Genomic DNA, 16,229 nt, shown 5'->3' on the forward strand with positions numbered 1-16,229 from the left:
CACGGACGTGCCGGGCTACGTCACAGTAAGACCCAGATTTCACGTGCTGTTTTGGGGTTGCCAGTTCGTCTGTTAGCGACCAATTATATCTCTACCTCCCAGAGTTCGATCTAGCAATAGTTGTTACTATAGAAATCTATGCCCGGACCTTCTCTTCATACTATCCTACTCTCTTTCTAAAACATCTATAATCCATTTAAGTTCCATGACCGTCAATAATTGCTGATTATTTGCTGTTGTTGTTTAATGTTCTATTCTTTGTTGTTTACTATTATATATCTGGTTTGATTAGTAGATTCACGTATAGGTTTAGTTTCACTTTGAGCCAAATCATTCCACATGTTATCCTTTATATCAATTGTCATATTAACCATTTAATAAATGTTGATATTTGTTCATTAATCTGGTCACGGTGGTAAATAGCCTACATATTTTGATTGATGGTATTAGGTCACTGCGCGGAATCAGAACTTAACCCTTTGTTAATGAGACTGATTAAACCATATTCCACCTATCTCCGTTATCACAATACTGGTTCCTGAGCAATCAGGATGGTGCCCCGTTCATAATCCATAAACTAACATATGTATCCGCTACAGCAGAACCCAAATGGATAGATGTTCTATAAAGTGAAAAATCACCCCACAGGTTAACAGAAATCTTGTTTATTTTTGCTACCATTTGTGCCTTTTACTTGTGCAGTTTTTAAATATTTTGTTTTAAATACATTCAGAAACATGCTTGAGTTTTCCAGTACAACAAATATATCCAGCATGTCTAAATGTACCATTTTAATAAATGTTTTACCAGTCAAGAGCCTGGAAACTCCATACACCTGATTCTGTATCAATGGACTGTTATTTTGGGTTTGTTCTTGAACATGTAGTTGGTGAGACCCAAGAATAACAACCAGTGTGGTAGGCCACACTCCACTAGAGGGAGGCAGAGAGCTGCACCTTAGTGGCAACCAGCATCACCAGTGCCTGGGCCTAATTTAATGAAAGTGCTTCAGCTTTTCTTCAAAAATTAAGAACAAGTATTTTTTTTAGCCATAATTAAACTATAGGAACTAAAGGAAGGGAGCACCAGCGATCCAAAATGTATAAATCTTAGGACATAACGCATTGCTATGGGAGATGGTACCTTCTGTTGATTGACATTTATCACACAACGGTGATACATCTGGAACAACGCAGGCTATGGAGTATTGTGAACTGTATTAAACAGTGCTGAGCATTAACAGAGCAAGAGAGTACTTGGGCAGTCATGGCCTGGCGGTTAGGGAACTGGTCTTGTGACCGGAGGGTCGTGGGTTCGATTCCCAGACAGGCCATGACTGAGGTGCCCTTGAGCAAGGCACCTAACCCCAACTGCTCCCCGGGCGCCGGGCTAGGGCTGCCCACCGCTCTGGGTACGTTTGATCCACAGCCCCCTAGTAATCACTAGTGTGTGTGTGTGTGTGTGTGTGTGTGTGTGTGTGTTCTGACTGCACAGATGGGTTAAAAGTGGAGGACAAATTTCGATTGGGGTGTAAAAATCACAATTGACAAAATATGGCACATTTCATTTCATTACTTGTTTAAGGCTTTCCAGACATCTTCAGAAAGTTTGACATCTTCTTTTTCCCAAGCATTTCTAATTAATTCCAGTCTTAAAACTCTGAAATGAATTATGTAATATGTAAATAATATAAAATGTGGAATAATAAACATCACTTAATTCTTGAAGTGCATTGATTGATAAGAATTAATAAGACAATAATAAGATAGAAAGGTACATATTAACTATCTAATAGAGGTATTTAAGTATACACACACTGCAGACTCAGCAAAAAAATGTTTTCTCACAGATCCAAATAAAATTGCGAGTGCAAGGATAATCAGCCCAGTTCCATGTAGTATTGGGCCCAAAGTCATAAACAACACAGTCCTCATCCCCAACGAGACTATTGGGTTCCCCACTGCTCCAGTACCTGAAACAGAGAATCAGAGGTTCCAGTATGTTCCTGACAATATTGAAGATAAACTACTAGTATCTTCACCATTAAAAAGGTCAGTTCAGTTTTCTCTTACCCAGTGGTCAGTGCTGTACCGTCCACCCATTTCCACACCCCCTCTGAGTCTGTGTCAGTCAGACCAATCCAAGCTTGACTGCTGCCTAAATGTTGACTTAAGAACTCCTGTCATTTTTAACATAAAATAAATTAAAATCTGGTAATCAAACACGCTCTCTCTCTCTCTCTCTCTCTCTTTCTCTCTCACCTGTTCCTCTCTGCTGTTTATGATCACCAGGTCTGCTCCTCTCTCTCTGCAGTCCTGTCTGCTCTCATTCCAGTTCTTCCTCCCAGTAAAGACGTAGTACATACTGGAGTTGAAGTATCTCCAGCCTTGTCTACTTGCCTCTTCTTTTGATTCTATTTCCAGAAAATTATATAATGAATGACTTTGTAAACAAGAACTCAGGACATTTCTTCAAGAAAGGTAAAAACATTTGTATTAAAAAGTCTTAAATTATCAACAGTCCAATCCACTACACTTTCCAGAATTCCATTCATAGCTTGGAACACTAAACCAACCATCAAATATTTACTCACTCATCTTCACCAGAATCCTCATTCATTTATTGTTGTATATATGTCTTCTTATACTTGTCTATTCATCTTCTGGCAAAGTTCTGTCACTGTTTCTTCTGCTAAGTGTGTACTGTGCTGTTTATTCCGCATTAATGTGTTGTGAGTCTGCTGTGAATTCAGACTTTTGCCTAGCAATATTGGATTTAGATTATTATTATTATTATCATCATCATCATCATCATCATAACATTTTTGCCTTGTCATTCATGCCTTTCTGTTTTTTGTTTTTTGTTTTTTTTTGTTTGGTGTTTTTTTACTGCCTTTACTCTCTGATTATTGGATTCTCCCTCTGACACATTATTTTTGGTTTGATAATAAATTGCCATGAGAATTTTTCCTGTTCTTCCATGTAACTCTGTCATTAATGCAAATTAATATTTTTACAATACATTGATTATTACAGTGAATATTACAATGAAGTGTAGCAATAGGGTTTTTTCTTTGTTTTTAATGGAAAGTTCAGTTAGATCTTCCAGTCTGTTGCACCTCCAGTGGTGCCCAAATGAATAAAAAAATGTTTCATCATGGTGATGATAATCACATCAACACCCCTTCTGTCTCTATATGTACACATACAGGAAGAGCAGCACAGAGCTTCACCTCCAATATTACTGTGTTGAATTGCATGTCTTGTTGTATTACAGTCTTAAGCACTCAGCAAAATTGTGTATAATGCTGTTCATAATGGTAGCAAATGCTTAGAATGTGTCACCATGGCAGCAAACATCTGCTTTTCTCTTTAACTGGTCTCTCTCTGCAGTCAGGCTGTTGTATGTGGTCTGTAGCTTGACCCACAACACTATGATGACAGTCAGCAGGAGAACACACAGCAGACACAGACACACTGCAGTCAGTCTGTAGCATCTGCTCCTTGGACTGTTGGTTTCTGAAGATACATCATATTTTAGACAATTAAATAAATACATTGCACATGTTGAACTAATATAACACTAGTTCAGACCACAAACAGTGTGTATATGTGTGGGACCTACAGAACCTAATATAACACTATACTAGTTCAGACCACAAACAGTGTGTATATGTGTGGAACCTACAGAACCTAATATAACACTACACTAGTTCAGACCACAAACAGTGTGTATATGTGTGGGACCTACAGAACCTAATATAACACTATACTAGTTTAGACCACAAACAGTGTGTATATGTGTGGGACCTACAGAACCTAATATAACACTATACTAGTTCAGAAGGTTGACAGGTCAACCGCCATCACTGTTGGGGGCCCTGAACAAAATCCCTTAATCCTCAATTGCTGAAATTGTATTCAGTCATATTTGTAAGGGTTTTGTATAAAAGTACCTATTAACATGTATACTATATAAGATGTCCTTAAACTGCACTGATGTTAGATAGATTATATAGACTCAACTTTCAGTGTTGTAAAAAGTATTAGAGACCCATACTTGAGTAAAAGTACAAGTACTCTATAAAAAAATTGACTTGAGTAGAAGCACTGAGGAGAGCGATATTTAATAAAGGGAATACCACAATCAGGGTCGAATAAGAAGGCGGAGGTCAGATCAGTGAGGGAGTCCGAACACGAAACACGGAGAGACATGACAGAACGAATACTGAGAAACCAAAACACGGGTAGAACGCAGAGCAACTGAAACAAACAGATAACACAGGGCGACTGGGCAGCGATAACAAGACATACTCACAGAACCAGGATAACACAGACATGAACATAGAAACACACTGCATGGATTCAGGAACGCGATCAACATGAAAGCACAAAACCACCGATAACCAGACTGGGGGAATACAGGGACTATATGAACATAAAACAAACAAGACACAGGTGAGGACGATCATAACGAGGCGTGGCAGACAGACAGAAACCAGGGCAACAGACAAGCAAGGCGGGGCTAACGGCAAGGAACAACAGAGACACGAGGAACAGAGACACTGGAGTGACAGCGAGGAGAAGGGGGCGTAGCCCTACGTGACAGCAAGTAGTTTATTCTAAAATGTATTACCCAAGTACTGAAAGTAAAAAGTACAAGTATTGTGTTTTGAATTAAAGAAAGCCGTCAAAGTTTGATTATCAATTGTTTTTATATATCACTTACAAATCAAAGATGTCAAAGAATACAAATACAAGTGTTCTGTATGTACAAACAAGTAGCAACTTTAAAAACTGGGCTTAACACTTCATACACAAAAACAGATAGCCTATGTTCCGCTACCTTGTAGGTTTGATGCAGAAGTACAAGTTTGTCTTAATTTAGCTGAGAAAACGAGGTGTATTTTGGACGTAAAATCCATCCTTCGGATTCTAAGGGTGAGCCTACTGCCCTGCGTTTACCCTCAATAAATGCCCTTACCCTATAAGAACACTACACTATAAAAATGGGCACATGATTAGTCAGCATGAAAAGAGACACAGATTACTGTTGCTAAAAACACAATTTGGCATGACATCACCTTAATGATTGCCAGCTAATGTTAATTGAATACTGCAGCACGTAATGAACATAATTAGGTTAGTTAGCTAAGATATCTAACCTAACTAGCACTTACTGACAGCTGAAGGTGCTGAAAAATACTGAAAACGGACCTTCAAAGTGCCGTACAAGTGCATGAATTCCACCTTGTAACTTCGCATGCACAAAAATCGAGGAGTGCACGACCTCGCAACACGACCGCGCACGTGCCCAACGCGCATGGGCGGAGCCACTGCGATTGCATCATTTTTGCCACGCAGACCCTTGCGTCAGTCACAATGTGTCAAGTGAACCTAGATTACGAAGCTCAAGTGTTCAGTGAAGGCAGCAGCAGAGTAAACGAGACGCGACCGGAGCATGCACAGTTTTCTCATTAGACAGTCTGATCGCTTGACCTGGTGACAGCGCCAGCTAACATGTTTATAATTGTAACGAGTAACTATACAGCACGTAAAGAATGTATCGGAGTAAAAGTATTAAACTGATGGAAAATATGTAGTGAAGTAAAAGTGGAAGTAGGAGAAAAAAATAATACTCCAGTAAAGTACAGATACAGCATTTTAGTACAGTAGTGAAGTAGTTCTACTTTGTTACTGTACAACTCTGTCAACTTTATTGTACAACTATAATATTCTCTTTGTATTATACAGAGATTCACCTCCAATATTACTGTGTTTAATTACATGTAGAGAAAAGCAAATGAAGAACTTTGGGGCCATTGACACATTTTAGGCACTTGATTATTCCTGGAGTTTTTATTAGTTGTTGTGAGTAAGTGAATATCAGTGTGAAAATCACAATTGACAACTCATAATAATTACTCAATGGAATGTAACACGCTACTTTAGTTTAATTTAGTGTGCTAGAACAAGAGGTGAATAAACACGCTGCCTGTATCTCTGTGTTCTCTCGTTCCTTTTGCCTACATGAACACATAAATCAAGACAAAACATAAGGCGGCATGTAGCATGGATGAGTCTGGCGATGTGTCCTTCGGTGGAGTACACTTGAATATTTAGCAGGTATCGACATGTCTGGTGTTCGATGGCCACACCAGCTTTTTACCGTAATGTGCTCTGTTGTTTTATAGTTTGGTGGGCTCATGCTTATGGTGGTAGGTGAGGTTCGAAATTATGGGGTATATCTCGATGATGTGGTGGTCTTTTCGACAACATGGGAGGAGCATTTGGAGGCATTAGCCACTATTTTGAAAGTTTATGAGTCGCATCTTTAGTTTAAAATTTGGAAAAATGCGAGTTTGGTTGTAGTGAGGTTGTATATTTGGGGAAACTAGTGTTATACATATTAGTGTTGTTATATATTAATGGGAAAGTCCGTCCCCTTGATGCCAAGGTTCAAGCTATGGTTAATTTCCCTGTTCCTCAGGATAAACGGCAGCTACGGCGATTTCTGGGTATGGCCGGGTGTTATAATTGTTTTTGCTGAAACCTCTCCTCGATTGTAGTTCCTCTTACCTATGCTTGGGAAAACGGCTGTATTTACATGGTCACTGGAATGCCAGCGAGCATTCGATCTGATAAAAACCTTGTTGTGTAGCACACCTGTTCTTGCAACTCCAGATCACCTACGACCATTCAAACTAGAAGTAGATGCAAGTAACACGGGCGCTGGTGCTGTTCTAATGCAAGAGGACAATCAGGGTTTGGATCATCCGATTTGTTATTATTCCAAGTTTTTGAAGCACCAACTAGCCTACAGCACTGTGGAGAAGGAGGCCTTGGCACTGCTCCTCGCTTTGCAACATTTCGAGGTTTATGTGGGTGGAAGTACCTGTGATTGTTTTTACAGACCGTAACCCCCTGACGTTTTTAAACACCATGGCGAATAAGAATCATCGCTTGATGAGGTGGTCTTTAAAAGTACAAGGGTTTAATCTTGTTATTAGACACAAGAAAGGTACAGATAATGTGGTTGCTGATGCTCTGTCCCAAGGCTGATATTTCTGCAGTTTTTTTGTATGGTTTGTGGTTCCTTTATTGTGTTTTATGGGAGGGGGTGTTATGTCATGAGTTGTGTGGAGTGTTGTAACGATCTCTTACAGGAGCACCAGTGTGTGATTATGGCGTCACATGCTCCTGGGCGGTGTCGGACTCAAGTTCACGGCTACAAAAGGCTCCCTGGAGTGTGGACGGAGGAGAGAGTGGCAGGCTCTCCTCGTTTGTTCTCCCATTTGGGAGATTTTGTTGTGTATCAGCCATCCATTAGAAAGCATTGTTAAACTGCTCTGCTCCTGGGTGTGGTGATTGTTTCTTTTTGCTTGGTTGTATGTGGGTTCATTAGTATTTTGATTATCATGGATTTGTAGTTAAAATTATAATTTAACACTATAGTATACCAGGTGCTGGTTATCACCTGGTAGGGTAGGCTGCTGATTATTTTGTCGTTTTGGTTTTCTTTTCCTTTTTCAGCATGGGCCTACCTGTCACGGTGAGGGGGCCGGGTCGCCACCGGAGGGCACATGTCCCGGCCAGCAGCCGATCCCAGCACACACCCCCGAGCACGCAACCACTCCCACCATCAATTTCCCCCGAGTACTAACACCTTTATGTTACACAATTGTGTTTCTCTTTTTTAAGCCCGCAGGTCGTTCGGTCCAGTGCTGCACATTGCCTCTGGAAGCCACACTGGACCTCTCGAGCTCTGTACTACAAGCTGCCTAAACCTATTATTTTCACTTGAATGCCTGTTTTCGTTGTCTGTTTTCATTTTCGTTGTCATGGAGAATAAACTCCCTTCACTTCAACCTGCGTCTCAGGCTGCCTCTATCTCCCACCCCGTCGTCACACTACCGGTGTTATGCATGTACCATCATGCATTTATATTGATTTAAATATATATATATATTTTGAAACTGCTAAGTTGTTGTTGGTTTCTTCTTATTAATCCACTTATCAGGGTAATTTTTTTCTTGTTATCCGTCTGACCTAGACCGGGCGGTAACACATGGGATTTGGTTAAGGTTGAGCAGGTTTTTATTTTATTTTTGTTGTGGTTTAGGTGTGATTTGTTTTCCTTAATTTTGTGCGTGCCAAGTTGCTTTTGGACAGTTATCTTTAGTGTCTGTTCATGTGAGGCAGAAGTGTCCATCCCTCTTATTGATCTTGCCCTCCATCCCTGTTATTTTACAATTGTTTTGTGTTTGTGAGCAGGGCAGGAACCGTACAGAGGTAGATGTTCCCCAGTGGTAGAATCTTTTGCACTGGATTGGTAGCCTAGAGCAGTGTGTGAGATGTGTGGTTTGATCACGGTGGGTGTGTGTAGTGCAGGAAATATTTGATCCCCTAACTTTCCCCTGTTGGTTAACCCCCCATCCCTATTTATTCTTCTTATTAGTTAATTGTTGTGGGTCAGTGAATATCAGTGTTTTTATATTATTAATAATATTGAAACTACATCTCTGGTCCAAGTGGTGTTGAACCTGGGTGCCTTCCTTTAGTTTTCTTCTGGTTTGTTCTCTGCGTTGGGGTCTCTTTGGCCAGTTCAAGTTCCTGGGGGTGCAATTCCCCTAGGTGGCGTAGTCGTGCAATTAGCTATTTCTCTTTTCCATCCACCACAGTAGCTTTTGGGTCATGTAGTGATATAGTGAAATAACTACCGCATTTTCTGGACTATAGAGCGCACCTCAATAAAAGCCTACCTACAAAGTTTTTTTTTTTTTTATTGAAAATATTGTATAAGCAGCACCGGGCTATAAGCCGCATATATCTACTGAACTGAATACAGTGAGTCCTCATTTAACGACGGGTCTGGTTAACGATGGAACGGAGTTACGACTTTTTTTTATTTTGCGCGGTGCACGGAGGAGCAGTGGCATCACAGTGGAGTGTTGTGGAATGTTGTGGAGTGTGGTAGAGTGTTTTGTATAATAAGCTGAGGCAGCGCAGCCTCCACCGCAGCCCATCTCGTCAACGCAATCGCTCTCTCACGCTGTACGCACGCACGATTGTGTTGTGTTGAATTCCGACTTCCCTTGTTTATCCGCGCATAAAGACATTACAGATTATATTGTCGATTTATGTTTCTATGCATAAATAAGAGCTACAATTTAATTATCCATAACAGCAAATGGCACGGCATTATCTATGTCCAAAGACACACTGGCTCAAGGGTGTTAATTATTTTAAATAAAATACACACTGGCTATATCGAAGTTCACCTCTGACCACATGACTTCGCATTATTACAGCAGTATTATGTCTAAATATCTATTATGTCTAAATATCTTTTCCCAGCCCCTGAGCTGTTTCCCTATGGTCTCTTCAGAAGCAGTACAGAACATCATCAAGAATATGAAATCCACCACTTGTGCCCTAGACCCACTTCCAACATCACTGGTAAAAACCCATATCACTGTCCTATCCCCCCTGATCACCGCTGTCATTAATCACTCTCTCCAATCTGGCAATGTCCCCTCCATCTTGAAGACAGCCATTATCAGACCACTTCTCAAAAAACCCACCCCTGACCCAGAGATCCTCTCAAACTACAGGCCCATTTCCAATCTCCCCTTCATATCAAAAGTACTTGAAAAAGTAGTGGGTACTCATCTCCAGAACCATCTAACACACAACAACCTCTATGAAAAATTTCAGTCTGGTTTCCGCCCTGCTCACAGCACAGAGACTGCCCTTGTAAGAGTCACAAATGACCTCCTGATGTCCTCAGACTCTGGTTCCCCCTCCCTTTTCATTCTCCTGGACCTATCTGCTGCATTTGACACTGTCGACCATGACATCTTACTAAACCGGCTCCACTTCACCATTGGACTCACTGACACCGCCCTTAGTTGGTTCAGATCTTATCTCACAAACCGGACAGAATACATTTCCTTGGATCACTCCACATCAAACCCACACCCAGTCACTTGTGGTGTTCCCCAGGGGTCAGTTCTTGGCCCCATCCTCTTTATCCTTTACCTCACTCCCCTTGGTCAACTCATCAGCCGTCATGGTCTATCATTCCACTGTTATGTCGATGACACGCAGCTCTACATCAACACCAGAGCTGCAGCCCCTCCCTCTCCATTGCCATCACCTCCGTCGCAACTTACCACTTGTCTGGAGGAGATAAAGGCATGGAGGGGGCACAACTTCCTACAACTCAACAACTCTAAGACCGAAGTTATTCTAGTCGGCACTCCTCATCAGATCAAATCATCATCAATAACCAGCATCACCTTCTCTGGCTCCAATATTACTCTTTCTTCAGTAGTCACAAACCTTGGCATAAAAATGGATCCCCAACTCACTTACGAATCCCACATCAACCATCTCTGTAAGACATCTTTCTATCACCTGCGAAACATCTCCAAACTTCGCCCCACTCTCTCTCTCTCTCAGATGCTGAAAAGCTTGTCCATGTGTTCATCTCCTCCAGACTGGACTACTGCAATTCACTTCTCATAGGGATCCCTAGCAAAAGCCTGCAGAGGCTCCAATACATCCAGAACTCTGCAGCTAGGATCCTGATGAGAGTACGCAAACAGGAACACATCACCCCCATCCTCCACTCACTCCACTGGCTTCCTGTCTCCACCAGGATTGAATACAAGGTTTCCCTCCTCACCTTTCAATGCATCCATGGACATGCTCCCCCTTATCTCAAAGAACTTCTCATCCCACAAAAGTCAACCCGCTCCTCCCACTCCACTCATCTAAACCTCCTCCATCTACCCAGAACCAGACTGAGGACCATGGGAGATAGGGCTTTCTCTGCTGTTGCCCCACGCTTGTGGAATGCCCTCCCCGACCCCCTGAGGGCACCACAATCCATTGACTCTTTTAAAAGGGGTCTAAAGACGTTTCTTTTTAGCAGAACATATGGTTCACCCCTTTTTAAAAAATATATACATGTATATATGTGTATATATATGTATATACACTCATAAACTTTTAAAACTACTTATTTTTATTACTAATGACATATTTGTTTCTCCCCTTTTCTAACCTGTAGCCCTTTGAGATCATGTGATGTAAAGGACAATATAAATAAAATGTATTATTATTATTATTATTACTTCACCTTAGGCAACATGGTAGCTTGGTGGTTAGCACGTTTGCCTCTCAGCACTGGGGTCTTGGGTTCAAGTCCCTATCTGTTTCCATGTTCTCTCTGTGTCTGTGTGGGCTTCCTCCAGGATCTCCGGTTTCCTCCCACAGTCCCAAAACATGGAGGTTAGGTAAATTGGCAGTCCCTGACACATTCTCCCTGAGTGTGTGTCTGTGTCTCTCTGTTCAATAAAAAGTAGTGTCTGAGTGTATGTGTGTGTGTGTGCCCAGTGGTGGATGGTGCTCTGTCACTAGGGTCTGTCCTCTCTCCCCTTCCTGCACCCCATTCAGTCCCCCAGGGGGCTGTGAATCCCGGTAGAGAGTACGCTGTGCGCAATTGGCTGCTGCTTCCCGCCGGTGTGTGTGTGATTGGTTGTCTGTGACTTGTACCTGTGTTAAATTGTAAAGCACCTTGGGTATTCTGAAAGGTGCTATATAAATTGAAAATTCATTCAACATAAGCCGCATGGTTCAAATTGTGGGGAAAAATGTAGTGGCTTATAGTATGGAAAATACAGTAAATTTTTTCAGAGAATCGGCCTTGGCTGAAGTCCCCAGTGCTTCACTTTTTATACACTATTATCACAAGTACATGACCGAATGCAGATTGAACATCATATAAGCCTTTAACCAATGCCCACCCTGTTAGAACAGACACTGATGTTTTGTTAAATGCCTATCAGTGATTCAGTATAATATGTGATTATGTGTAATACAGTAACTGGGCAGTGGAAAATCCCCACATAAATTTGCTCTTACCTCTATACTGAGGATCTGCTATATGGACCTTCTCAGTGTTCTGGAGATGAAAATGTTTGTTTTGAATGTGTGTGGGTTTCTCTGAGTCTAATTCACTAGAGCACTCTGACACATCTGATCGAATGTTTCCATATTTTTGTGATTCACATAAATATCTTCATATGAATTGTCTGAATCTAATTTGCTATCTGAAGTTATTGCTGAATTTTCATTAATATCCTCCATAACCTCCATTCTGCTATGATATTGTTAGTCTTAATTTGTGTTGAATAATGTGAGTAAACAACACTCTTCAGCTCTAAATGATTATGTGGGTGATATTTCGACTTTATGCCACTGACAGGAGGAAGTGACAGGGGAAACTTTGCTGTGGTGTCTGTCACCTAGAAGGAAAGAAAGAAAGAAAGAAAGAAAGAAAGAAAGAAAGAAAGATAGATAGATAGATAGATAGATAGATAGATAGATAGATAGATAGATAGATAGATAGATAGATAGATAGATAGACAGGATTTGTATTTATATAAGCTGCTCTATCTACAGAAAATGGTTGCTGTCTGTTTAAAGATAAACTGAAAACACAGTGTACTTAGACATTTCAAATACTGTGCTGGCATTTAAATTAATAAATAATAGAAGTGCAGAACTGCTGGAAATATTCTGTACGTTGTGGTCAACAGTTCCTTATGCTGAAGTTGGTATGCAAATGTGCACGTCTATTAATAAATAGCCTAGTCTAACTTACAGAGATTGTGTTAGATACTGATTCCCACAATAGATGTGATTGTGACAAAAATAGTGTGTAAAAAAAAATGTACAAACTTCTTTTGAGAACGTTTTTATTTAAATATTTGTATAGAATATTTTTGAGGTATGAGGTATTTACCCAATATTTGATGTTTCATAGTTAATTATGGTTTTGTAATTATTTGATGATGATTGGCTGAGATTAAAAATGTGATGCGAATGTGATTATAAACAGCAGAGACGAATAAATTATCACCATCTGTCATGGTGAGCGGGGGAGGGGAAGCCGAGAGAGGTGCAAATGATGAACATTTACTGACGTAGAGACAAACACAGCTGCAAATTCAAATACACCATGACAATGACAAACACATACAAAGACCGACAGTGAGAGGGCAAAACATGATGGTTTAAATACCCTAATATAACAACGGGAGGGTGCAGACAAACAGTACAGCTAACAAGAGGGAATGGCAACATATCAACTATACACAGGACAAATAAACAGATATGCACATAGACGTGCAGAACTGCTGGAAAAATTCTGTACGTTGTGGTCAACAGTTCCTTGTGCTCATGTTGGTATGCAAATGTGCACGTCTATTAATAAATAGCCTAGTCTAACATACAGAGATTGTGTTAGATACTGATTCCCACGATAGATGTGATGTGATTGAGTTTCAGAGTGGGGGGTTTCATGTACAAAATTATTTTGAGAATGTTGTACAGAATGAGTTATGATGTATTTACCCAGTATTTGATAGTTAATTACGGTTTTGTAATAATTTGGTGAAGATTGGCGCTGATTAAAAATGTGATGCATCTCTCTCTCTCTCATTGCTCTCTGAAGGCATGAAAAGTTATGTTCCCATTTCAGCTCAGTAGCTCATTTCATTAGACATCCATGAAGTACTACAGCTGAAATACCTCTGCTGTGTAATGTTGGAGGATGAATAAAGTATGGAGTCGTGTCTACCCCGCTGAGGCCACCTGGTGTCCCATGGAGGGCAGTGCAATCAGCTGTCAGTGCAATACCAGTTATAGTGTGCGGTCACTGTTAATGCATTCGTGTACATGCACAGGTATTTGACACACCTTGGACCCTCCATAACTTAATGTGTATGTAATAATGTTTTGGTGAGAGATCCTCTAATGCAACGGTGAGATGGAAGAGATCCTAAAATCAAGATCCTTAAAAATCAAGAAGTCTGTTGCTGCTACAGCTCTGTTCTGCTCCTTAACTGACTTGAGTATATTATTCAGTTCATTGTGCACCTTGGACTCTGTCCTGTGTTGTCAGCATCACCATCTGTTTGGACAGTCATGGTGGTAAATGAACCAGTCTTGTGACCGGAGGGTCATGGGTTAAATTTTGAAGTGCCCTTGAGCGAGGCACTTAATCCCAACTGCTCCCCAGGCACTGGGCTAGGGCGGTGCACTGCTCTGGGCATGTGTGTACCACAGCCCCCTAGTGATCACTAGTGTGTATGTGTGTGTGTTCTCATTGCACAGTTGGGTAAATTTCAGATGGCTCATTTTGATTGGGGTGAAAACTGACAATATGGCAATGGAGCTTAACAACTTCATGCACAATGGATTTTAAAGATGTGCCTATACCACCCTGGCCTTCATCGCTCTGTCCTGAAATATTGTGAAAATATTGTTTAAAAGCTTGCTCTGAAAGATTGGAAATAAAGACAGAAGTAAATCATGAACACATTATCTAAATGTTTCTCACTATATCTTACTGAATGTTTCAAACACATAAATAACAGAGAGAGAGAGAGAGAGAGCATATGAGTGTACTGACCTGATGTTTTCTTGTTTCTGGTCCTCTGAGTCTCCAGCGCACCCTTCATGACTACATATAAATCTTCACTGTCTGAATCAGACCTGTAGTCTTTAATAACTTCTGTATTTTCATAAATGTTCTTATTAATTTCCATGTTTTTCTCTCTGTAAAAAGAATCAGTTCAGACAGATTTGTGTTCAAATTTGTTTGTGTTCAAATTATTTTTGATCACACTAAGAGAAAAGCTGCTGGCTGAAACTACTCCCTCTATATATGTGTGTCACTAACTCCTTCACCAATGTGGCTTCCTGGGCGTCTGCATGTGACACGACCTGTACTGAGGTGCTGAACCAAAGTACATGGAGATGTTGGAGGAGTCCAGAAGTGTTGTAAAGCATGAACCAGTGTTTCTGATCTCTGAAATGATTTGATAAACACACACCTAGCTAGTTTCATTGTGAAGGTTAAAGGAGGATGATTAAGATGGGTCACAAACTTCACACATCTATGAACTGGCCACTGAAATAACTTAACAGGTGATCCAGTCGCTATGAATACTGGGTTCTCTAATATGGCCTTGTCATGGTGTCCTCCGTGTTTCAGGCATTCATTTATGAGATACTGCAAGAGATCTATTCACCTTCCCTGGAGCAACATGTGCATGACGAATGCTGAAGTCCTCCAAACACTGCTGTGCAAGGCCTGTATTGTAAGTTGGAGATATGTTATTTTCCTTGGTAATTAGCCTGTGCCCTAATAAAACAATCATAATCACGGTGAGGTAATATCTAAATATGGTTAGGTAATCCTAGAATGTCTTGCATCATTCCAGGAGACTGGAATGAACCAAGACAAAGCAAATCCCGATCATGTTCAAAACACTTATATATATATATATAAGAATATTGTCACATGCTATACATTCATCGGATATACACACGTCTAAAAAAGTTTATACACAGATTCTACACTTTAAGAGTAAAAGAACACCACAAGTTAAAAAGTGCCAGAGCTCTGTTGTTTTCACACATTGACCACAGTAATCTTGTATATAGAAGACGCCACTGCTGCTTGGTCACTTCCTTAACTGGCAGCAGCACATTAATTAAACTCAGTCAGGAAACATCACATGAGTAAAGAGGAGCAGCTGTTCTGTAGTGTCTTCACACAGAGAGACGCTAGAGCAGGGGTCGGCAACCGTTGGCACGCCGAGGCATAATCACTGGCACGCGACACGCTGGGCCAGCATCAGAAAAAAAATTTATAATAAAAAATCTCAGACAGAGAGCACGATCCTCCAATCGAAATCGCTCCTCAACACTCTGCTCGGCGGAGGCGTTTATACTCCATTTACTCCTCCCCTCCGCTAACAATTTACACTCGCCACACAACCCCCCCCTCCCCCCCACTCCAATTTTAATGGTTGATAGTGGCACACTCACTGACTAGACACGTTAAAGTTGGCACCCCATGTCTCAAAGGTTGCCGACCACTGCGCTAGAGTTTAGTGATTGTCTGTAATATATTAGACATGTCTTGGAGTGTGTCTCATGATGTTAATGGTATTCTGGAGTTGGAGAGAGGAGAGCGGGTGGAGATGGTGGTTGATATCTATGAGAGTGCAGATATTGTTAGAGGTCATGACCTCAACACAGAAGCAGAGGGCAAGCACACAAACAGGAATATATAAACACAAATGCATTAGTGCCACTGATACTTTATTAACGTAGAGGAGAGACATCCTTACTGTAGCTCTGTATGTA

General features: G+C 40.8%; 1 protein-coding gene across 2 annotated transcripts; it reads right to left on the reverse strand.

Annotated features, from left to right (window-relative positions):
* Positions 1 to 1,632: 1,632 nt before the first annotated feature.
* LOC143524922 (C-type lectin domain family 4 member E-like) lies at positions 1,633 to 14,787 on the reverse strand. 2 transcript variants are annotated; one of them, XM_077018331.1, is made up of 5 exons: positions 14,485 to 14,787; positions 3,345 to 3,518; positions 2,262 to 2,413; positions 2,073 to 2,179; positions 1,633 to 1,972 (listed from the first exon to the last, which is right to left on the reverse strand). In XM_077018331.1, exons 1-5 carry the CDS (start codon positions 14,618 to 14,620, stop codon positions 1,825 to 1,827), a joined length of 717 nt encoding a protein of 238 aa, XP_076874446.1. In that variant the 5' UTR covers positions 14,621 to 14,787; the 3' UTR covers positions 1,633 to 1,824. The 2 variants fall into 2 exon arrangements, with proteins under 2 accessions (XP_076874446.1, XP_076874449.1); XM_077018334.1 differs by lacking the exon at positions 3,345 to 3,518.
* Between the last annotated feature and the right edge of the window lie 1,442 nt (positions 14,788 to 16,229).

This window comes from Brachyhypopomus gauderio, chromosome 1 (genome assembly GCF_052324685.1).
Source record: "Brachyhypopomus gauderio isolate BG-103 chromosome 1, BGAUD_0.2, whole genome shotgun sequence".
Lineage (NCBI taxonomy): Eukaryota > Metazoa > Chordata > Actinopteri > Gymnotiformes > Hypopomidae > Brachyhypopomus > Brachyhypopomus gauderio.

What these genes read in the sequence shown, in the direction of transcription:
- LOC143524922 (XM_077018331.1), bottom strand. Translation starts at nt 14,620, where the DNA reads ATGGAAATTAATAAGAACATTTATGAAAATACAGAAGTTATTAAAGAC. An exon ending in CAGAAACAAGAAAACATCAG is followed by an intron (nt 3,519 to 14,484) that starts GTCAGTACACTC and finishes ATGTATCTTCAG; the next exon opens with AAACCAACAGTCCAAGGAGC. An exon ending in AGCAGATGTTTGCTGCCATG is followed by an intron (nt 2,414 to 3,344) that starts GTGACACATTCT and finishes TTCTGGAAATAG; the next exon opens with AATCAAAAGAAGAGGCAAGT.